This window comes from Ranitomeya variabilis, chromosome 2 (genome assembly GCF_051348905.1).
Source record: "Ranitomeya variabilis isolate aRanVar5 chromosome 2, aRanVar5.hap1, whole genome shotgun sequence".
Classification (NCBI taxonomy): Eukaryota; Metazoa; Chordata; class Amphibia; order Anura; family Dendrobatidae; genus Ranitomeya; species Ranitomeya variabilis.
In genome coordinates this window covers 49,918,732-49,943,719 of record NC_135233.1, presented here as the reverse complement: position 1 = coordinate 49,943,719, position 24,988 = coordinate 49,918,732, and the positions used below count along the sequence as shown (strand labels likewise).

Below are 24,988 nucleotides of genomic sequence, written 5' to 3'. Positions count from 1 at the left end.
CAAGTTCACACATGTGTTTTTTAATGTTTTGCTCAACTGATGTTAAATCATTAGTGCAACTTTTTTTTTTTTTGTCTCTCTATCTTGAATAGTAAAACAATGAACATAAACATTCTCGAGTATCAAAACTTTACTGTTTATTCTTCCTGTATTGTATATGTACACAAGTTTTTTTTTTTTTATATATATATGGCACGGAGGCTATATTACCACCACGTTTGTGTCCTACGCCATGAGTATTCATGTTTTTGGAATAAAGATAAAAAATTTACAAGAATTTTGATATAATTTTGAGAATCCCCTAATGTGTAAAACTGGCAAAAAAAAAAAGTCTAAAATACCCAGTTTTTGCACACCTCTACACATGTCTGATGGAGCCCAGAAACATGGATTACACAGTCTTGGCGCCTTACAGCAAAACTTTAGCAATTCTTGTACAGTAAATCAAAGGCGCTGGAATAGCAGGCTTTCTCTGAAATGAAGCACCGGTCCTTGAAGGCCGCGTTGCTGTGCAGTGGTTTGCTGGTGCTGTACTCCAGGATCAGACCCTCTCCTTTCTCCGTATTAATGCTATTCATATTGACCGTTTTCCCGTTATTGGCGGATTTTGTACTTAATCTGATTTTTGCCTGTGTCGGGAGGCCTTGGATTTCATCTTTGATATTTGTAGTTGTTGTCGCACCAAAATTGAGCACCATCATGAATACTTTGTTCATCCCGTTTATTTCTCGCACGTAGGCGAAAACATTGGCATCATTCCAGGCGTAACACAACCAACCCCTGTGAAGGGGCAACTCTTCCTTCCGTAGCTGGATTATATCCCGGTACAAGTTCAGTGTTGAATCCGACTTGGTCTTTTGAACCTACGAGTGGGATTATTAACATTATTACTTCAATATTGTAAGAGATACAAGGATACAGATTCTGCTAACCATTACCCTTCACTAATAATTGTCCTTGCTTTGACCCCATTCACACGGTTTGGAGCCTTTGTCAGCTCTTCTATTAGATTTGACGACAAGAAGAGCACAGTATGAAATGGGGCAACTCCGACCAACCCTATTTTAAATTAGTTGGGTCCACCAGGTGATGTTGAGCTCAGTTATATGAAGTAAGACAGATTTTGGTGCAAATGTTTAGGCCATGCCCGTAACCAAACCCATTTACCATTTCATCCCTCCTGGGCCACATAGAAAGTGTCAAATCTTGCTAACACTACAAACGATGAATACTGTAAAAACAAAACACAAAAATCCTGGCGTATTTAACTATTTTTGTTTTTTTCAGCATTTCATCCTACTTGCCCTTTTCCCCATTTTTCAGTATATTGTATGGAAACACGTATGATGTCCTTCAAACGTACAGCTTGTCCCCCCCCAAAAAAAAGCTCTCATATGGCTACGCAAACAAAAAAATAAAGTTGGAAGAACGGAGGGAAAAATGCTAGCCATAAAAAATAAAAATTGCCTGCGGTAGTGTTGGTGATTTTAAAGGTTTTACAGGTTGGGGACAAAAGGCTTCAGATACTCTACATGGATGTCAAAATTCAGCGGTGTGCCTGCTGTCATGATTCGCCGATGTTGCTGATGTGAGCAGATAATCACATGCCTGCATGTATACAATTTACATACCAGTGTTCATGCGCCAACTAGACCCACGTCTCCTCCTCCCCAAGAAAAACTGAATGATCAGAGCAGTGCTGTATAAGATGTCCTGACTTCAGCTGAAGTTGGGACTTATCTATAACCTCCCAGGACAGCAGGACATCTCCCCCAATCTGGGACAGTTGGGTGGTATGTATCAAGCAATGCACTTGGGCTTCTGTTATGATTTAACTAGACCCTTATAGGTTTGGTACTTACTTCGACATTTACTTCTTCATAGTCCTCGTTGACCGGCAGCCATGTTTTGTTGGCACCACTAAAGCCAGCATTTGAGCTCGTATCCCACTGCATAGGTGTCTTCTCTGCATATTCGGTCTACGAATTGAGCAAATAAATTATAATTTTGACCATTTATACTTTAAAGCATTATCACTGGGGTCCAGTGAGTGTTATGACATGGCAAAGTTTTGAGTTTTTTCGAATGGAAATTGCTTAAAAACCCGCCATCCCTTGATGTATTGCGGCTGTCAGACAGCTGTCAGACAAGCAGCCGCAGGGACTCGAACATATTATTCAAGCACTCCATCGACACTCTGTTAGTACCCGATCATGGATAATACCTTATCAGAGCACGTTCGCTTATCGCTAATAATGTCATGGAAGACATGGTGCCAACGTCGCTGGGATGGAACTGAAGACAAGTATGTATAATTTTTATTTTACACTGGGGAATACATTATATAAGAAGGAGTTCTTTGAGTAGTGGACAACTCCTTTAAACTAAACCTACTGCATGTAGGGTATATAACCCCTATAGTTTGTCAGAAACACGTAGGAAAACTTATTTTTTTTCTTGTAATGGAAGTTTTCTGTTTTCTCCAAATTTATAACTATTTTGCACATTTTTTTTCATCCAAAAACCTAGATTCTTCCTACATCAAAACGCAGTGCATTCAATTGAATGGTGCAGTTTTGCTGTTAGTGTCCTAACGGAAGCGGCAGTGTGTAGAAAGTCCCATTAGTTAGAGGCTTTGTAAAGTAATAGTGAATTGGGAGAGCCACACATGCCCTCTACCCTCGGGACTGAGCGGGGCTGCAGAATATGCTAGCACTATATAAATATTGACTGTTATACCACAATGTGATTAATTTCAAGCATGAATTCCCCCCTTTTATACTTTGTCCTTTACCTTATACATTCAGTACATGGAATCCCTCATAATGGAGAAACATGAGAAATTGGAACCGGCCGTGCATCTATAAAATGGTTCTGATCACGAGCCGTTACTCACCGGATTATGTTCACCAGATACACTTTCATCGTTATTTAGTGTAACGTTGTCTATCATCCCCAATTCTTCACCATAATAAGTGGTAGGGGTGCCCGGAAGAGTCAGCAAGAGCATGTTAAAAACATTCACATATTCCGTTCCCACCCGAGAAGCAACACGAGAATTGCTGGGGCTTCCAACCTAAAAGAATTATTAGAAAAAATGCAATGAACTGCCAGATGTATACATGACCATTGGGATGGACAACAACCAGATCATGGGTGCAGAAATTAAAAATAAAAATGTCCTCCCTTTTGGGACCAGACTGGTGGTAGTCAAATGTATTTGGCTTTAAAAAAAAAACATAACCTTTAAAATATAGGGTCACACTAAGGCTTCATTCACACCGTAGCACGTTTTATATATGAATTTATAACCCAATATCTGATGATGGAAAAACAAAATCTTTATTCTGGACATTACGGGTCCACTGTGTAAGTTGAAAAATTCTAATATCAAGTTCCCTTAAATTTGGTTTTGCAGAGAAGAAAAAGTTTATATTTTATGCCAAGAATATTTTGCAATTCGCAATTGAGTCGTTTCATCTGAAAAAAAAAAAAAAAACAGGTACAGAAGAAGTAGAAAAACTATTTTTTATTTTTAAACGAATTTATTGAAAATGAACGACTTAGAAGGTCCTGTCCTGCATTACACAGTCAAGTGTTGAGCAAAGAAATTAGAAGGATCGTGGTCTAGTGGCCGTGTTTATAGTGCACTGCGATTTTTTTTTTTTTTGCCTCTTATTATATTTTATTGCAACATTGGTTGCGGTGTCCAAAAAGAAAAAAAAGGTACCGTATTTTTTGGAATATAAGATGCACCTTTTCCCCAAAAAAATTGTGAGGAAAATGGGGGGTGCGTCTTCTATTCAGAACGCAGGCTTACCGGCATTGTGGCGGCGACAGAGGTGTGGGGATGATGTGGCGCGGTGAGCTGTATGGCGTGAGCAGGGTCTTGTGCACATTTGAGGTGAATCCGCGGCCCGGTATTGATGGAGAGCAGCAGCGCTGGTGAGTTACGGTATTTTCCGGTGGCGGCGGCCATGTTGCTGAGGCCGCGCGTGCGCAGATTCACTACTCTGCGTCCCAGGGCTTCAGGAAAATGGCCGCGGGAGGCCGCGCGTGCGCAGATGGAGATCGCGGCGGCCATTTTCCTGAAGCCCTGGGACGCAGAGTAGTCAATCTGCGCACGCGCGGCCTCAGCAAGATGGCCGCCGCCACCGGAAAATACCGTAACTCACCAGCGCTGCTGCTCTCCATCAATACCGGGCCGCGGATTCACCTCAAATATGGATGGGACCTGCTCACGCCATACAGCTCACCGTGCCACATCATGCCCGCACCTCTGTCGCCGCCACAATGCCGGTAAGCCCGCCGCCACCAGGAAAACCACCCAGCTCTGCTGCTCTCCTTCACTACTGCCTCCCCATGGACACCAGGCCATGGCGTCGCCCACCTAAGCAGGATGGGACCCTGCTCAGGTGCACGCCGTTCCGCCCACCTCACCTCTGCCACCACCATGCCTCCTGTGACCCTGCTCTGCCACTGCCTGCCCTCAGGTAAGAGATCTTAAATTGGGACAATAAGACGGACCCCCATCTTATAAAAAATCTTTTTTTCTGCAATTTTCACCCCAAATTTGGGGTGCGTCTTATAGTACGGTGCGTCTTATAGTCCGAAAAATACGGGTAATTCTGTCATCCTAATTTTTTTTTCTCGTTAGCCGTTTACCGATCAGATCAGTAGCTTTTATATTTTGACAGATCGGACATTTCTGAACGCAGCGATACCAAACGTGTATTTTTTTTTTAATTGTTTTATTTTCAATCTGGCAAAAGAGTGAGGATTTGAACTTGTTTTGGTTTTTTTCCATATTATTTAAAAACCTTTTAAAATTTTATTTAACAGTCATATCACAATCTCTTATGAATGTAAGGCACGAGCCAGTGTTCTCAGGAGTACCTTAATCAGGCTTGAACTGGCCCACAAGAGAATCCTGCGGGGGGCCACCATCCTCTTTATATGAGCAGTATTTGACACTACAGCTCTGGCAAAAATGAAGAGACCACCACATCAAAACTCTGTCATGGGCAGCCCAATCTCCAGACCTGAACCCAATGGAAAACCTCTGGAATGTAATCAAGAGGATGATGGATAGTCACAAGCCATCAAACAAAGAAGAGCTGCTTACATTTTTGTGCCAGGAGCAGTGTGAAAGACTGGTGGAAAGCATGCCAAGACGCATGAAAGCTGGGATTAAAAATCATGGTTATTCCACAAAATATTGATTTCTGAACTCTTCCTGAGTTAAAACATTAATATTGTAGTTTCTAAATTATGAACTTGCTTTCTTTGCATTATTTGAGGTCTGAAAGGACTGTTTTTTTAAAAAAATTTCATTTGGACCATTTCTCCTTTTCAGAACAAACAACAATTTATTGCTTGGAAATTCGGAGACTTGTCAGAAGTTTATAGACTAAAAGAACAATTTACATTTTACTCAAAAATATACCTATAAAGAGAAAAATCAGACAAACTGAAAATTTTAGCAGTGGTCTCTTAATTTTTTTATTCAATTACCAATCTACCCAGTTTCTTGTTTATATAAATTTGTGATTGAGGATAAAGTCACATTTGCATGTAGTTTAAAAGTGGGGCCCTGGAGTTGGTTACTGGTGGGCCCTTGTCTCCCCAGTCTGACACTATTCATAATGCAGACCCCCCGGCTGTCATGAAAACCCATCGGCACCCTGCGATCATGTGCCAGGGGCGCCTATGGGTGGGATTAATGACGCACTCCCCGGCAGCACGTGTTAAATCCCACTGTCAGTTTTTGCCTCTAAAAGCCTGTGGGCATCAAAGGCACTTGATGGCTGATAAAATCGGCCATCAAGTGCGGAGAAAGATGCAGGCTCAGCGCCTGAGCTCACATTGAAGGCAGGATCACGACCTCTAATGTTTGAAACGCGTTGGCGGTTTCACTGCACACTGTATCCTTATATCTTAGTCATACCAATACATTTTGAAGCTTATACGCCTGAAGCTGAATTGTTTGGCGACATTATTACTATATTGGTACAGCGTTGCACTTTTTTCTCATGTATGATCTCCATTGTTTCGTACCATCCAGTGGGGCCACTTCCCTTTAGGCATCGATTTCATCCAGAGATCCACAACATCAAATACAGATTTTCCTGTGAGATCTTTTTTCAAATCGAACAGGTAGAAATTGAGCGGAAAGTCGGCTTCCTGGATGAAGGCGTTGCCGTAATACATCATTGTTTTTGCCACTGTTTTCTGATCATCGGCTTCGGTGCCCATAAACCTGCACAAAAAAAAATCGCCCTGTGTGAGTAAACTGCAAACAATCTATTTGAAGGCACACGGAGGGGTAACATCGTGTACGTTGGGTTACCTGTAACGTCCGGGTTCTCTGCTGTATGTATTCATGGTCTGACGAAAATCTCGCAGGATGTCGTGCATCCCGACCTGTGTGGTTGTGTAATCATGATACAGGTCTCCGTAGGATAAAACTGTGCTCTAAAATGAAATGACAGAAGATATTGTAGTTATTCACAACTGAATATCTCCAAGCTCCTTCCTTTAGGGGTTGTCCAGTATTCTAAAAAACATAAATTTTCTTTCAGCAACAGCGCCACACCTTCCTACAGGTTCTGTCTGGTACTGCAGTTTAGCCACATTCACTTCCAACAGAGCTGAGTTGCAATGACAGCCAATGGACATCTGTTTGTGAAAGAGAGACTCCTTTAAAAAAAAGGAAAAAAAGTCTTCTAACTTATTCAGACCTGATGGGGACAGCACGGGTGGAATCTTTAGGGACTTTCACGCAACATGTTACAATGATACCTGGTGATGAAATCTGTCTTGTGGTTGTTGTTTAAGCTTTATTTTCAGCTAGTGAGATTCTCGTGCTCCAGGGCGGTCTGAGGGTGGGGCTATGGGCGTGGCTGGGGGGCTTTATTTGGTGGTCTGCTTAGCTATTCATACTGATCCTTCAGTGACCTGCCCCCTATTTTACATACTGAATATTATATGTATTGAAAAAAAAAATCACATTCAGCAGGCAGGCGCCGGCGCTGCAGCACGATCACATGTATAATATGCATTAAATTATTGTATTTAGTGATATATATTTATTCTGGAAAAAAAAAAAAAAAAATGGCTCCGACAGTGCCTGCGCAGTAGCATTTATCAGATCACCGGCACCATTTTTTTTTTTTTTTTTCAGAATAAATATATATCACTAAACACAATAATTCAGATTATAGATGCGATCATGCTGCAGCACAGGCGCCGCCGCCTGCTGAATCTGATTTTTTTAATTTTTTTTTTTCATTTTTTTTCAATACATTCAGCATTATTTTGCTGCATTTTGTTGTCTTTTGTACATGTTGATAAAATTTAGTTCGCCCCCCCAAAAAATCATGATTCCTTAAGGTTTTTACACCAAAAACGCAGCAAAACCTGATACCTTCGGTTTTTGCTGCATTTATAGGCATCGTCATCAGTTTTTGTAATACATGTATGTAATTTTGGCTAAGGGGGTTAAAGGGAATCTGTCCGTAGGCTCAACCCTCCTATCTCGTCTATATGGGCATGTAGGTCATAGGAAGCTGAATAAAATGATACCTTGGTATATAAGATCCCCTGTCTTATTCCAGAGAAATCTATGTTTTTCTTAATATGTAAATGAGCTGTTAAGATCTATGGGATGGACATAGATCTCCCTGAGAATCTGCCTCCAGAGCTTGTTTTAAATGATGACATTACGAATGTGAATATGCAAATTGCCTCTTCTGAGAAAAAGAGGACTTAACTCTATAGCGCCACCTGTTGGAAGTAGCGATCCTACAAGTCACAATCAACCCTTTAACGAGTCGTGCAATATGACTTAGGATTAAAGCCAAATCAGTATCTCAATTCGCAGACACGGTGTTTCGGGCTGTTGGCCCTCGTCAGTGCGAAGCATGAGAACTGATTTGGCTAGGTGAGAGGCTCTGGACTGGGGTCTAAGGGGCAACGTTTCTCCTTATGGAGAGTGACATACCAGCTCTGGCTTGTCAAGATAAGGAGGCTTCGCACTGACGAGGGCCAACAGCCCGAAACACCGTGTCTGCGAATTGAGATACTGATTTGGCTTTAATCCTAAGTCATATTGCACGACTCGTTAAAGGGTTGATTGTGACTTGTAGGATCGCTACTTCCAACAGGTGGCGCTATAGAGTTAAGTCCTCTTTTTCTCAGAAGAGGCAATTTGCATATTTAAATTCCCAGAGGAGCATTGCACGGCGAATAAGCCTCCTCACCTTGACAAGCCAGAGATGGTATGTCACTCTCCATAAGGAGAAACGTTACCCATTACGAATGTGAGTGAGACATGTAGAGCAGACTATCAGTTATTACATGTCTCACACAGGTAACTCCCCCCCCCCCCCCCCCTTTCATTTAAAATAAGCTCTGGAGGCAGATTCTCAGGGAGATCTATGTCCCACCTATAGATCTTAACAGCTCATTTACATGTTAAGAAAAATGTGGATTTCTCTGGAACAAGACACTGGATTGAAGCTATGACATTATCATTTTATTCAGGTTCCTATGACCTACATGTCCATATAGACAACTTAGAAGGGTTGTTCCTACTGACAGATTCCCTTTAATATTAATATTTAATATTTCCATTCTATACGTCTGATGTCAACAGCGCCTATATAGAAATGAAATATTTTCATATTAATTTTGCACGAAGCAACACAGATTTGATATCAATCACTGCCCAATTGGCTACCGCACGGCTTCCGGTGGACACTGACTGCCTTTTAAAGCGAAGGCACCATCAGAAAATTACCTATTGTCTAAATCAGGTTCATGTGTTACATGTATTTAAAAAAGAAAAATTGACAAAATATATATATATAATATATATATATATATTTAGTAATCTTGCAATTTTCACACTGGCCATTAGGGCATTCTTTTTTTTTTTTAGAGTTGTACTTTGTCCATTTTAGGAAAAGTTTTAGGCAGGCTCCTTATCAATCACAGATATGATTACAATGGCAGGTAAAACATGATCCATCAATCACAATAGATGATGTAACAGCTCCTCCTGTTCTGCTCCCTTCACTATGACCTTTGCACACGCTCATTAGATGCTTCAATACAAAATATGGGTCGGGGTCTGTTCCTTGTGGCTAATGTACATGTGCGGTTTCCTGAAATAACTGGAAGTTATAGTAAAAAAAAAGAATTGGAAGATTTCTTTGTTATTTTTAATACAGATTGTGATATTAGAAAAAAGAAAATCCATAAAAAAATCCATTAAAAAAAAAAAACATTTAACATAAAAACCTGATTTAAAGAATAGGTCATTTTTTAATTGTAACTTCCTAACTTTATGGTAGAGTTACATTCCTCTCTCCTACCGATCTGCCTGCGGTCACGGTTCTGGCGTAGTGTTGAAGAGCAGTATATAGGTACTTTCCAGACACACTTTCCTTATCTGTTACCATTATTATTATTTTTTTGCTTAATGACTATGAACAATGTAACATTTCTTCTCACTGCTTATGTCGAAACTGCAGCGACACGACACATACCGGATCTTGTAGTTTGTCGACCTGAGGCTCATCTCGGAGGTGTTCTGCTTCCAGGAGGAACTTAGCAGCATCGACTGTAAAACCATCAACACCTTTCTCCAGCCAGAATTTTATAATATCCTGAGATAAACAGATTTATGTAATTACTGGGGGGGAACGGTATCGATGGAGACATAATCCTTCTAATTTCCATCTGGTGAAACATTGATACAAAAAACAACGTAGACATAAATTGTAAACTATGGAGACCTGAAGCTAAGCCATTATCTGGAACATCTCATTAGTAATCACAGAAGTCGTGTGGCTCCATGACCCAGCGGTTTGACAGCCACGAGACTCCAACATATTATTCGAGCGCGCCGAAGTCACTCGGTTGGGACCTGAGCATGGCAGATAACGCCTTATCTGAGCATCTTTGCTCGTCACTAGTGGCCAGAGGTGGAAAGGAGTTCATAAACTGCCAAGAGGGCTGCCTTCTTCCTGTTTCTGCAACTACCATAGAATTAAATGGATCTTATTTGCAATGTTACTGCCTCGTAACCCCTGAAGAAGGCAGTTCTGGTGAAACATGTCAGTAGGTCATGAATAGCTAAGATCATCAGAGCCGAATAGCGAGAATGCATTCAACCTATCTAGATGCCATGATATTTGCTTCACAATTAACTATTCTGAGCAGCACGTCTTTTCGTATAAGTTCTATTTGTAGGTTTGCTTTCGTTCCTTGTACTCTATACATAAGGGGTGTACCACTCCCATCCTGTTTGGGCTGTGCACCTTGTCTATTTAGCTTTCACAGACAGGCGTAAAACAGTCAGGCCCAGGTCCTTCTCTACCCTCGTCTATTGTGAGGCCTGCAGGCAGGTAGCGAGGTGAGAAACTAGAATTAGGGACCATCCTGATGAGGAACGTCTTGTTGTGGTGGGATGGCTTTTTTTTTTTTTACGTTTTCTTGATCAGAGGAGTGTCCGCTAATTACCCCCTTGTGTATTTTACACGTATTGCTCTATCTAATTATTTAGTTACTGCAGAGTACGTATTTATTGGTTTTATTCTACGTTATGTGTTGATCATTCACTAGTATTATTGACCCTGTCCAGAGTGATCTATAAAGCCCCATTCACACATCCAAGTAGGTGCTGTGATGTACGGACTGGCCAGGATTCACAAGTCTTAAGAAAGGACAGTTCCTTTGACTCAAAAATTCCCTTACTGGGTACATGAAAATAGATTTTCTCAGTCAGTTATTCCTGTTTATTGAACGGTGTACTTTGCTCTGTGTGAGCGCTCAGACAGGACCGGTCTCCCGAGTTCTCTCTTCTTAGCTGCCTTTTTGGGAGATCGGTGGAGTCTGAGGACCAGGACCCGGACTCGGGCCAATATGTACGCAATAAAAGTGCATTACAAAAAATAAAAAACCTGCTAAATGTTTAGTTACTCTTTAAAACAGTTTCTTTTGCGGAGATAACATGAGATTCTCTTATATGAGTGACACAAATTGGCAATTAAAAGTTAATAATTATCAATCAGCCAATCTCGTCTCATAGTTTTAAAGGTTTCTTGGACGACTTGTCAGCAGTTTGAAGAACGTGTACAGTGACTAATTTTATAATTATGGCCTAATGAGAAAACCGGCAGGTGTAAAGTTCATCGGCTTTCCGAGTTATTCACGCACCTATTTAACTGATTGAGAGAGAAACTTATTCACCTTTCTGATTTTTAAAGCTAATTCTCCATCCTGTGATAGAAAGCATGTGTGACTCCGGGAAAGATACTGGACAGGACTGATCACCTGTCATCATCTCAATTGGAGTGAAATCAAGATGATCTCATAATTTATCTACAGGAAAATTTGAACTATTTTATGCGGGTTTTTATTTTTTAGACCGGACAATCCCTTTAAGTCTCATTCAGTGATTTTTTTTTTTCGTATACAAAACATGGACCGATTCCTGAAGAGTGCCATTTCTGGTCGATGGCATGGCTGAACTGCTGTCCTGATCTGCCCTTTTCTACTGTTACAAGCAGAGGCAGCTTTGCATCTGCAGTATAGGAGGAACGCAGAGGCACTAGAGATGGCCCACTCCGGCTATTCCACCAGATTCAGACAACCATTACAAGGATCCTCTGAGGTGGCCAGCGGCATGGCTGAACTGCTGTCCCGAACTGTCCTTTTTCCACTGTTACAAGCAGAGGCAGCTTTGCTTCTGCAGTATAGGAGGAAGGCAGAGGCACTAGAGATGGCCCAATCCAGCGATCCCACCAGCGTTAGCTAGCCCTTACAAGGATCCTCTGAGGAGGCCGTTGACCCTGGCATGGAGCTGTACACTATTAAATTAAAAATCCCTCCGTTCTTGAGAATGGAGAGGTTTGTTTTTTTTAAGAAGAAGAGTTTAAGTGTAAAGTTTCTTGTTTTTGCAAGCACTTTGTGATAATTTCTAGATAACATGTTTTAACCGCTTTTAAGACCTCTGTACAAACTAGATAAAAGTTGGCTGTTCCCGGTGGGTTTACGACCCTGTTTTGAAGATGATGGGGGAGAGAAGGGACGGGCAGGTAAAATTCACATGGCTGATCCTTCTGTTTTCAGGGGGATAAGTCGCTGACGCAGGTTTCTGATAGCGGATTTCTCACCTTTGCCCATTGACAATACATTACTCCTAGGGCAAGTTGAGAGTTTCCATGCAAATTAATGGAGACCTCTACCAGTGTATTAAGTACCATCTGACTTGGACCAGCAGCTCCTCATTCTCACAGTGCCACCACTAGTCATGAAAATATTTTCCTGGTGGATGCAGAGTGGGAATTGGTATGTTTTTAATACTAGGGGTGTTTGCCGCTGTGTAAATACTAACCAGAGCTTGCACGGCCCAAGCTGCAGTGTGGACCCAGCCCGAGAGCTTATCACTGCTGACTCCTGAGTTATGGAGGTAGCGCCTAGACTTGCTCCTATAACAGGGCTGTGGGTTCTCACCAATTACATACCGTATATCCACTTACCAATATTTCGTTCTCTACATCAGGATTGTGGAAATTTAAGTCTGGCTGCTCTTTTTTGAACTGGTGCAGATAGCATTGCTTCCTTTCTTCATCATAGTCCCAGGCAGAGTCTCCGTACACGCTCACCTGAAATGGGCAGATTAAGGTCTATGAGGAAAAATGGTGCACTTTTAACAGGCACTATTATATGAATGGAATACTACTCCAATTAAATGTTTAAAAATGCAATGTGCCTCCGAATGTAGCTGGAGGTATACACATTGTAGTCTGATCCAATAATATTCAGTGTGTAGCTGTTACACACCTATCTCCGGCTTCGCTTCCTTCCCCTCAGGCCGCTATCCTCTGTTGTGCTCCACATCGGATTTTGAAAGTTGCCTGGTGTGACTCTATGAAATCATCTCCCTAGGACTACAGTATTTCAAGCCTACTAATGAACACACCTGGGTCTTGGGGTTGAGACTCTAGTCCTGTTTGGTGTGCTCCACCAATTGTGCACATTGTGCTTCAACTTTCATTCTTCCCTGCTGGTTTCCGCTTCATCTGTCCTACTGCTCCTGAGATTCCTGCTTGTTCAAGTCCTCATGGTTCCGGACTGAACTAATTGGCTACACCAATGTTGCACCAATGCTTGTTTGACCAGTCATTTCTTGCTGAGAAACTCACAAGTGCCCAATGGTTTTGGGCTACATGATCTCTTATAATAGCCAACGAGGACCAAGTTTCTGCAAAGACTAAATGTCGGCAATATTACACTACATAGATGTACTGTATGTGGATTTTTTTTTTTAAACATACCCAGTTATTGGGAGGGGTAACCTGGCCTCCGGTAAATTCACAGTCATGCCAAATATAGTAGTCAATGTATTTCTCAGTTCTATTCCTGCTTAACTGGAACCAGTTGTGTTTATTGCTGGTGTGATTTGGGATTAGGTCAATGATTAGTTTTATACCTATTGGATAAGAAGACATAGTGACGGTTTAGATGTAGGTAAATCAGGGTTTAAGAAATGACAATGGAATAAGCTTGTAAATCACCTTTGTCATGAAGAGCAGCAAGTAGGTCCTCAAAATCACTCATGGTCCCAAAAGTTGGGTCAACAGATCGGAAGTCATCGACAGCATATCTGTAGTCTTTCAGCGTGGACTTGTAAAAAGGAGCAACCCAAACAGTGCTCACATCCAGATACACAAAGTGATCAATCTTTTCCTGGACTCCTAAAGAGTTTTAAAACCAACTCGATGTTATGAATATTATTCAAAACAGTAGACCAGAGGAAAAAATGGTCATAAGAGCTAAAGAGGTGAGTGGGAGAAAGGTGGAAAATGTGAATAAAATTTTATTTTTTTCATTGTAAAATTATAGGGGTTTTACATCTACAAAGATTGCAATCCTTTTCCCTCTCCAGTAATGGTCCAAAGATACTTTTAGTTATTCGAGAAAATGATTTGGTCTACCCACTAGGGTTGAGCAAAACGGATCGTTCATTTTCATAAGTTGCCGACTTTTGGTAAAGTCGGCGTCTCATGAAACCCGACCCGATCCCTGTGTGGGGTCGGCCATGCGGTACGCGATCTTGGCGCCAAAGTCGCGTTTCGTATAACGCGTTTAGCGCCATTTTTACAGCCAAAGAAGGAGCGTGGGCAGAGTGATGACATAGGGGTTAGGCATGCACGCCCTATCATCATTTTATCGCTTGTGCGCAGTAGCGATTTGGAATGTGTAAAACGAAATTTTCTGTGCTGGGACGGAGGGGAGAGAGAGAGAGAGAGAGAGAGAGAGAAAAAAATAAAAAAATATCCCCATTGACGTGCATAGGGTTTCGTGTTCCGGCCGATCCTCGACTTTGCGCAGTAATCGGCCGATTTCGCCCGACTCGACTTTTCCAACAGTCGGGTTTCGTGAAACATGACTCGACCCTAAAAAAGTCAAGGTCGCTCAACCCTACTACCCACCATCTTTACCGCAAGTTTTTTTTTGTTGTCAATACCACAGAGGACATATCACCAATAAGACGTAGTATGTTAAATGGGCATCATGCCACCTTGGTGGTAAGTGAGTGCGTCAATGTGACCTCCAAATAGAGGTTGTCTTTCACTGGACCTTCAGGATCCATTGTTGAGGTAAAGGCTAGGCTCTCTCCAATCTCTTCTGGTGGACCTATCCAACTTTTGTACCTTCCAACCTGCTGATATCAGTCACAGGGTGCAGTTGTAATCTACACCTTGAGAACATCACTTACATATGATAGCCCCACATGAGGAGCTCTGGCCGGTTGTCCTCACCATGGGGGCTTGGGCTCTACAGGTTGAAAACTCAACAGGTATTTTATATGGATGCTAACATTGCTACAAAACCTTAGTTATGGTTTATCATACAGCGTCCGTATATATTTTTTTTGGTGGTGTCTTTTATGAGATTCAGTTGAGACTGTATTTGAGATATTACGGCAGATTTCTAAACTTGTCTCTATTTCACTTTTAGGGTCACTACAAAATTGTTCGTGACCCCAGGTAGTGTATGCAGATTACCACTAATTGAAGGCTGCACCTGTACTTGCAACTTGAAGCAATGGCCAGTCTAAGGGCTGCTTGGCAATTAGCAGTAAGCCATAAGTTCTACCTGCAGCCACTAACCACACTACACCATGTGTTGTTAGGTCCCCTGACAAAGCCAAGAGAACTTCTGGGTGAAACACTTTGGCACTTTGCTGAATTAATTTGTGGATTTTCACATACCAAGGTCCATGAATAAGGCTGCAATTGCCCTATTCACTATATAAAGATATGTTCCAGGGAAATGTGATTTTTTTTTTCTTGTTACAGGAATGACCCGCAAAGCCAACCGGTTTATATGGGTATAGGACCACCAAGAAGAGTGTCCTCATTTCAAGATTTAAGAGCTAGCTCTCTCAATTTGGCTTGCCTGTTCTGTCAATGTATTGCATTTACATGTTGTCCAGATCCTCAGGGTTAGGAAAGTTCAACCCTGTGACTATCAGCTGAATTTTTTTTTTTTTTTTTATAGGGATGTTTTCAAGATTTTAGTTCAAACTACCTTAAAATTGTGTAATTAAGTTCTTACCCTCCAGTCAATCCAGCATTTATATTTTTTATTTATTAAGGGACCATAAATGTGCAAGGGATGTATATTTTTTAGCCTATAAATCAACAATATCAGAACATTTGTCCCCATTAACTCGATCCTGGAAAAATCAAGGAATTGCCCCCCCAAAAAAAAGAATATAACATAATTATTAATTATTTGAGAAGATAATCCTAGTAAAAGCCTTTCAGCTAGACATATCCCGTCATAAAACAATAAACCCAATACAAATGCTGTAATGTCATCATGCGGCATCCGATTGTTGCGCCCTGTACGGCCATTCTGTACTTTACAGCACTAATCCACTGGGATTATTTACTAACCAGGTTGAAGTATACCTGTAATCCGCTGGCCCTGATCATCAGGGGACAATGTTAAAAAAGTCCAAATTCTAAAAACATTGTTTAAAATAATTAGATGACTTCAAATTTGCTCAGCATTTCGATCTATATTGTTGTGGAAAGGTTTCCGAATAACTTCATTTAAATCTTAGCACTTTCTATATTTGCGAGTCCAAAGGGTGGTCCTAATTACTGACTGACAGCTATGCATGCTCCTATAGGGAAGGGCTGGTAAAATATTAAGTAACTCCGCCCACTGGACTCCTAGAACCAGAATAACAAGGGCTTTCAATCAATAAAATACAAGCACTCCGAAAAAAAACTTTTTTTTTTTACCCAAAACTATATTTCCATCTGCTCAGCTCATCCTGCTCTATAACATGATGTGGGTAGATTGGACATCATGTTCATGGTAAAAAGTTCCCTTTAACCCTTTCAGAATGGTAAGTTTACTCAATCAAATTGGGGGGCAGTTTACAACAAATATGTCCTTTGGTTTAACCTGACAAACTTCCATAAGGCCCAACCAGTATAACAAATCAGCACTGTATAATTACAACTTTACGGAGCTGTTTCCTCATTTTAGCGCACGGTATGAAAATTTTGTGTTCGTGGTCGAAATCTAACCTACTTCTACGTGCATTAAATTTTTCATGGCAGTAAACAGACGTTGTTTCTATATGACTTTTTGAGATTTAAAAAAGCATGTGATCCTCTAAGACTATGAAGAACTATGGTCCCAAATAACATTTTCCGATCCAACCTCTAAACTCTTTCGACTTTATGGTTCTCCTGTTCAGCTCAGATGTCGGAAGTCGTGAAACACATATTTTTTTATTGCATTTGTTCGGCTTTGTAATTGCTTTAGCGAGCAGATAGCACAGGTTATACTCTTTGCCTCTCGGTAGGTCATGTGTTTCGAAAAATTGGGGACATTTTTTTTAATTTGGAACGATTAAGACTTGTGTTTCATATAGGATTGAACAAGAATAAGATGTGCCGAATTCAGAGTGGACACAGATAGAAAAGAGACCACTGTGCAAAAACAGTATATGGGCCCTTTGAGGTACAATAGTTATGTCTATGGGAGAAGCTGCTTTGGAGGTGGTAGTGGGCCCCTGTGCATCTCCATGGCCAAATTCATTTTTATACGCACACTGCTTAATGAATTTGGCCCACCTTCTCAGTAATGGACTGGAGTAACATTTCTGGAGTAAGAGAAGTCACACCTCTTCCTGGCTTTCCGAGAGCTCTTCTCATTTTGGCAAAGTAGCTCAAAACTGCCATGAAAACACAAATTTTCAACATTCTTGCTCAACTCTACGTTCCAACTATACTGGCCCAATGTCTCACTATCCTATGAGCACTCAAATGCCCTATAATACTGTACATCTCTGTGTGCAATGTTCAGCAATGGTACGACTACGACCGTTCATCTTACCGAGCATCGACCCTTAAGAAAATTCTGATATAGCACACTCATACCGTGAAATAATCTTCGTAAAACTTGGAAACCTGCATCTGGGTGACTGATTTGTGAGAAGGTTATTATGATTAGGCCCAAATACTCTCATTCATTACCATACACCCTTTACGAATTATGTTTTTCAGTTTCTAGAACACAAACACTGAGAAGTTAAAAAATATACAGAATATATATATTTTGAGATTGATAAAAATATGTAACATAACACGTACCCTTAAGGTCACCAGAGCCGTCATTGTCACTGTCTCGGAAGGACTTTGGATACACTTGATAAATTGGACTTCTCTGCCACCAGTCAAGACATTTGGGAGAAAGGGCAATAATTGTGATGGTGGCTGCTATAATGGCCAGTGTTGCTATGATGATGAGCCAGAAGAGAATCTCTCGGGTCACTTTGTAGCATGCTTTATTTGAAAATTGTAGTAGAACCTCTTTAGACATCCCTGCATATGGCTTCAGGGGGAATGGGTCTTCACGAGAATCCAGTTTAATCGTGTAAATCTGGTCTCCGGTCTTGCTACTTTTCCTGCTTCCTGACATCGAATGTTCATCATTCCCCTGATCAGCAACAAAGCCATTGTTCTCCACTCCTGTCTTCTTCAATTCAACTGCATTTACCTCCTCAGTCATAGTCACAGCTAAGCCGGTCTCTGATCCACAGACATTCAGCTGTGGCAATGATCAAAAAGCAAAGTTTACCTGAGGTCTGCAAGCCAGCTTCTGCAAATTCCCTTTAAATACCTGATCGTAGGTCAAGGTACAGAGAGGCAGAATAATACAAAGTTCTGGTAATCATTGATGGACCACAGCTGCATAACGACCTGGATTATTGGGTGTCTGCAATCCCTCTGTAGTGTGGCGATGATAGGAGTAGCATTTGTCTGTTCATTGCAGCTAGGAAACACATAGTGAAGTACAAGTCATTCTTGGCAGTGTGCTCTCTCCGAGTGAGAACAATGGCTGTTTGATGCACATAAATTCCTGATGAAGGGCACACAATGGCTCCATTCTAAAGATGGATTTGAATTTCAAATATTTTGATTATTAGAGTTACTTAGTCTTGTTCTGAATGACTGCACAAAGGTACGATGAAGCTAGAGCCAACTGTAAGGTAACGTGCAGATTGCGCCATTTTATTTACGTTCTACCAATTCTTCATTACACTTTTGAGTGTGAGCTAGTGCTGATCGAGCACTGAAATGCTCAAGTTCTCGTTACTCGAATCAAGTATGTCGGACGCTCGGATGTGCTCAACTCAAGTAGCAAGTATAGTTGAAGTGAACAGGAAACTCAAGCTCTTTTCCAGAGGCGTCTTGGTTGGGGTCTTTTGCTCCTCTGGGGTGCGACTCAGATGATTCCTGTAATAATTATAGGGGAGACTCTTTGCGTGGAACTAGACAACTACAGGACACAGTTTTATAAGTGGTAAAGTCTATATTATCACATGGTGATTCAAACAGGTGCAGAGAGAAACTCAAGTTCACAACACTTGGTGTAAATATTAAACGCAGCTTAGCAGTCTACAGGAAACTTCAGAGGAAAATGCAATCACGCAGAAAGTCTATGAAGCACAATTATTCTTGAGGGTACTTGACACGAATAAATCCTTGTCTTAGTCCAAACACAGATAGATAAGCTTATAAGGCAGTTCAAATAATATCTTAGCTCAACCAGGGAGGCCTGGTTAATAGTCTCAGGTTTTTGCAGAGCAGAAACTACTTCCATCTGCATTTGCTGGACATGTAAGCTAACACGAGCAGCAGATGAAGGAGGATTACTGGACACTGGTGTATGCAGCAGGAACTCAGAGCAGAGTAGCAGGATAACCCCACAGGTTCACAGGAGCAGGTATATAGCCAGGGAGTAATCAGAGGTCAGGAGCTGGATGCAAGGCAGAATACTCTAGCACAGACTGAAGGCTGGGGTGGAGTTTTATAGCAGGAAGACACAGTGCACATGAGACCAAAGACGCCATTTTTGAAAAGGGCAGTAATGCACAAAAGGTAAAAAATATTCAGAGTCCTGACAATTCCATTGAGCGTATTACAGGGACATAAGCACTCGCGATACTCAGCACTACTCCATACTCGATTGAGCACCAGGATCCTTGATAGAGTATCGGGAAGTGCCGAGCATGCTCGCCAGGGGTGGACATATCATTGGTGCAACTGTTGCACAGGGGCCCTAGAAGTAAGGGGTCCATTTCTACCTCCAAGGGAGCAGTTGCCTCAGTCCCCGCACTCTGAGGCCCCCCAGAGCTATGCTACTGTAACTGCATAGGCGTGTGCAGCGCGCCCATACAGTTACACTCTGTGGCAGAGCGGGGAGACTCAATCTCCCTGCACTGCCACCTGGCCGCTATGGGGCCCTTGGGCAGTAAGGTGGGGCCTGGTGCCAGCAGCTGCAACCACAACCGTCATTGCAAGTTTGACTGTATTGGTTGGATGGCGATACAGTTGAAAGCAAGGATGAGACAGGGAATGACACCCTCTCTCTCCCATCATTCCTCCTCTGCATCTGACGTCAATGACGCAGAAACTGACAGTGGGTATGATGACGTCTCTACATGTCGCCCGCTGTCCTGAGACGTGTGGGCGCTCGGAGCAGCGACAGAGACAAGGAAGAGTGGTGAGTATTGTGTTTATTCATTTATTTTTATGGGAAATGCATTATACTATATAGATGCCTTTGGGGAGTGCATTACACTATATAGAGGCCTTTGGGGAGTGCATTATACTGTTTAGAGGGCTATGGGGAGTACATTACACAATATGGAGGCCTATGGGGAGTGTTTTATACTGCAAAAAGGCCTATGGGGAGTGCATTATACTGCATAAAGGCCTATGGGAAGTGCATTATACACTGTGTGCCGAATTATTAGGCAAGTTGTATTTTAGAGGATTATTTTTATTATTGATCAACAACTATGTTCTCAATCAACCCAAAAGACTCATAAATATCAAAGCTTAATATTTTTGGAAGTTGGAGTGGGTTTTTTTTAGATTTGGCTATCTTAGGAGGATATCTGTTTGTGCAGGTAACTATTACTGTGCAGAATTATTAGGCAACTTAATAAAAACCAAGTATATTCCCATCTCACTTATTTTCACCAGGTAAACCAATATCACTGCACAAAATTTAGATATAAACATTTCTGACATGCAAAAACAAAACCCCAAAAAATGAGTGACCAATATAGCCACCTTTCTTTATGATGACACTCAGCAGCCTCCATCCATAGATTCTGTCAGTTGCTTGATCTGTTTACGACCAACATTGCGTGCAGCAGCCACCACAGCCTCCCAGACACTGTTCCGAGAGGTGGACTGTTTTCCCTTCCTGTAGATCTCACATTTTATGAGGGACCACAGGTTCTCTCTGCGGTACAGATCAGGTGAACAAGGGGGCCATGTCATTATTTTTTCTTATTTGAGACCTTTAATGGCCAGCCACGCTGTGGCGTAGTTGGAGGCATGTGATGGGGCATTGTCCTGCATGAAAATCATGTTTTTCTTGAGCGATACCAACTTCTTCCTGTACCACTGCTTGAAGAAGTTGTCTTCCAGAAACTGGCAGTAGGTCTGGGAGTTGAGCTTCACTCCATCCTCAACCCGAAAAGGCCTCACAAGTTCATCTTTGATGATACCAGCCCATACCAGTACCCCACCTCCACCTTGCTGGCGTGTGAGTCGGAGTGGAGATCTCTGCCCTTTACTGATCCAGCCTCTGGCCCATCCATCTGGCCCATCAAGAGTCACTCTCCTATCGTCAGTTCATAAAACCTTTGAAAAGTCAGTCTTAAGATATTTCTTGGCCCAGTCTTGACGTTTTATCTTATATTTTTTGTTCAAAGGTGGTCGTTTTTCAGCCTTCCTTACCTTGGCCATGTCCCTGAGTATTGCACATCTTGTGCTTTTTGTTACTCCAGTAATGTTGCAGCTCTGAAATATGGCAACACTGGTGGCAATGGCATCTTGGCAGCTTCACGCTTGATTTTCCTCAATTCATGGGCAGTTATTTTGCGCCTTTTTTGCCCAACACGCTTCTTGCGACCCTGCTGGCTATTTGCCATGAAACGCTTGATTGTTTGGTGATCACGCTTCAAAAGTTTGGCAATTTCATGACTGCTGCATCCCTCTGCAAGGCATCTCACAATTTTGGACTTTTCAGAGCCCGTCAAATCTCTCTTCTGACCCATTTTGCCAAAGGAAAGGAAGTTGCCTAATAATTAAGCACACCTTATATAGGGTTTTGATGTCATTAGACAACACCCCTCCTCATTACAGAGATGCACATCACCTGATTTACTTAATTGGTAGTTGGCTCTCAAGCCTGAACAGCTTGGAGTAGGACAACATGTATAAAAAGTATCATGTGATCAAAATGCAACTTGCCGAATAATTCTGCACACAGTGTACTATATAGAATGGGGTAAACACATACCGAACGTAGCAATACCTATATACACTCACCGGCCACTTTATTAGGTACACCATGCTAGTAACGGGTTGGACCCCCTTTTGCCTTCAGAACTGCCTCAATTCTTCGTGGCATAGATTCAACAAGGTGCTGGAAGCATTCCTCAGAGATTTTGGTCCATATTGACATGATGGCATCACACAGTTGCCGCAGATTTGTCGGCTGCACATCCCAAAGATGCTCCATACAAGGCAGGATGGATCCATGCTTTCATGTTGTTTACGCCAAATTCTGACCCTACCATCCGAATGTCGCAGCAGAAATCGAGACTCATCAGACCAAGCAACGTTTTTCCAATCTTCTACTGTCCAATTTCGATGAGCTTGTACAAATTGTAGCCTCAGTTTCCTGTTCTTAGCTGAAAGGAGTGGTACCCGGTGTGGTCTTCTGCTGCTGTAGCCCATCTGCCTCAAAGTTCGACGCACTGTGCGTTCAGAGATGCTCTTAGGCCTACCTTGGTTGTAACGGGTGGCGAGTTGAGTCACTGTTGCCTTTCTATCAGCTCTAACCAGTCTGCCCATTCTCCTCTGACCTCTGGCATCAACAAGGCATTTCCGCCCACAGAACTGCCGCTCACTGGATTTTTTTTCTTTTTCGGACCATTCTCTGTAAACCCTAGAGATGGTTGTGCGTGAAAATCCCAGTAGATCAGCAGTTTCTGAAATACTCAGACCAGCCCTTCTGGCACCAACAACCATGCCACGTTCAAAGGCACTCAAATCACCTTTCTTCCCCATACTGATGCTCGGTTTGAACTGCAGGAGATTGTCTTGACCATGTCTACATGCCTAAATGCACTGAGTTGCTGCCATGTGATTGGCTGATTAGAAATTAAGTGTTAACAAGAAGTTGGACAGGTGTACCTAATAAAGTGGCCAGTGAGTGTATAATCCAATTGTATAGTTAATGATATATAGTTGCTAGATAGATGAATGGTAGACAATTCAAAAATTTGAAGCCTATGGGGGAGTGCATTTTACTATATGGAGGCCTATGAAGAATGCATTATACTATATAGAAGCCTATGGGGAGTGCATTATACTGTATAGAGGCCAATGGGGAGTGCATTATACTATATGGAGCCTATGGCGAATGCATTATACCATATGGAGGCCTATGGGGAGTGTATTATACTATATGGAGGAATCTGCGGAGTGGCTTATACTATATGGAGGTCTATGGGGAGTGCATTATACTATATAGAGGCCTATGGGGAGTGCATTATACTATATGAAGGACTATGGGATGCATTATACTATATGGAGGCTATTTAGGGGGATATCAGTGGGAGATAATGTGGGGTCTTTGTACAGTGCGGGCACCATCATACACTGTCGGAGCCATAAAACAGTTTGGGGGCTACTAAGGGGTCAGTATACTGTGTGGGGGCATTATACAGTGTAAGGGGGAGCAACATACTGTGTATAGGGGAACTGTGCAGGGGGAGACTAGGAACATTATTAAATGTTAAGTGGGCACTTATTGTTATAGGGGCACTCTAGTTATTGTATCAAAGGGGCACACAGGACATTATTACTTTCTAGGGAGGAAAATGTGGTCACTGTTTTCCAGGGCACTTTCACAAGACATTAATATATTCTAGAGTTTTGTTTTACCATCTAGAGGCACACAGCAGATGCAGTAATAGGGACACAAATGGCAGGAGCGGCTCAGCATAGAGGTATTAGCAGGACAAGGTGTTTGTGTAGGTTGGGAATAGATGTGGACGGTGCCTGAAATGTGAGAAGTCAGATGTGTTGTCATGTCGGTCTGGGCCAGATGGAAAAGACGGGAAAAATGAACAATTCCATCAGAAAGATCGTCAGCGGTAAGTCATTATCTGTAACTGTACTGTAATATATTACATGTTCTGTAGGACTGGTATCTACCACTATATGTCACCATATTTATATAGAGATTATCTTCAGTAACAGCGCGGTCATCTGCTGAGGTTCTCCTCCAGTATTAGGGTGCGTCACCCAGTTGTAATCAAGGTTACCTGGTTAGGGGCCCACTCAGAAGTTTTGCCCCCCCTGAACTAAAACCCTAGCTAAGCCTCTGACAAGACCCTGATAAACACGGGCAATCCCCGCATGTTTTGTGTCTAACAGCCGTGGGAACTTGAACACATCACTCGAGCACCCGCCATACTCGGTGCATACCCGAACACCCTAGGCAAACTCGAGTAACAAGCAATTGCTCTCATCACTATTTCTTAACAATTGTAATGAATCCGTGAAAAAAACGAGACACATGGATGGTAACTGGTATGTTATCTGTTTTTTTACACACTTATTGAGGTATATTATTAATGGAGGAAATCCAAACATTATTTTATATAAACATACATAACAATGAGTCCTTTAAATAAGGTACATGTACGTGTAAAAATATCATCTCAATAAGAATATCTAAGCATCCTAAATGTCTATTCCATCCATTCCATGTCTAGCTTTATATTTGATGGTTAAAAGGTATCACGCTGGCATTTCTAACAGAAGAATAAAGTTATTAATAAAGGGATAATTTAACATTTCATTTTTACCAATTTAGAAATCTAAGGTGAGAAGATCTGGATCATATTTGTCAATGTTACAGGTCTTATTCCAAGTGATATTTCATGGCAGCAGACATGAAGAGATGTACATACATACTATCGTTTATACAATTTAATGGAGGCAGGCTTGCGAAGATTTTCACCTTCAGCTTGAATTAATATTTTGGGGTGTGTGGAGAAGTATGCTCACGGTTCCATCTTTTAGGAGGCATGCTCGATTGTTAATAAAGAAAACAAAAATGGAGATACTGTAAGTAAAAAATGAAGCCGCATGTCAATCTATCCTGCTGGTCGGCCTTAGCTAATCTTTTCAAAAACAATATATGCTCTTGACTTGACTGATGGACATATCGCTGTCAGCTGGAAATCATAGATGCACAAAAGAAAAAAAGCTGAGGCCACAAAGACGGTGATCGCCACACAATATATAAATAATCAAAATTTAATTGAGTGCAAAAACGTAAAACCAAC

The 24,988-nt window shown here is 41.7% G+C and overlaps 1 protein-coding gene across 1 annotated transcript; it reads right to left on the bottom strand.

Annotated features, from left to right (window-relative positions):
• Positions 1-117: 117 nt before the first annotated feature.
• Positions 118-18,368, bottom strand: LOC143804369 (amino acid transporter heavy chain SLC3A1-like). Its single transcript, XM_077282401.1, has 10 exons — positions 17,694-18,368; positions 13,587-13,766; positions 13,347-13,501; positions 12,549-12,674; positions 9,552-9,671; positions 6,350-6,474; positions 6,058-6,259; positions 2,897-3,076; positions 1,863-1,979; positions 118-863 (listed from the first exon to the last, which is right to left on the bottom strand). Exons 1-10 carry the CDS (start codon positions 18,109-18,111, stop codon positions 423-425), a joined length of 2,064 nt encoding a protein of 687 aa, XP_077138516.1. The 5' UTR covers positions 18,112-18,368; the 3' UTR covers positions 118-422.
• Between the last annotated feature and the right edge of the window lie 6,620 nt (positions 18,369-24,988).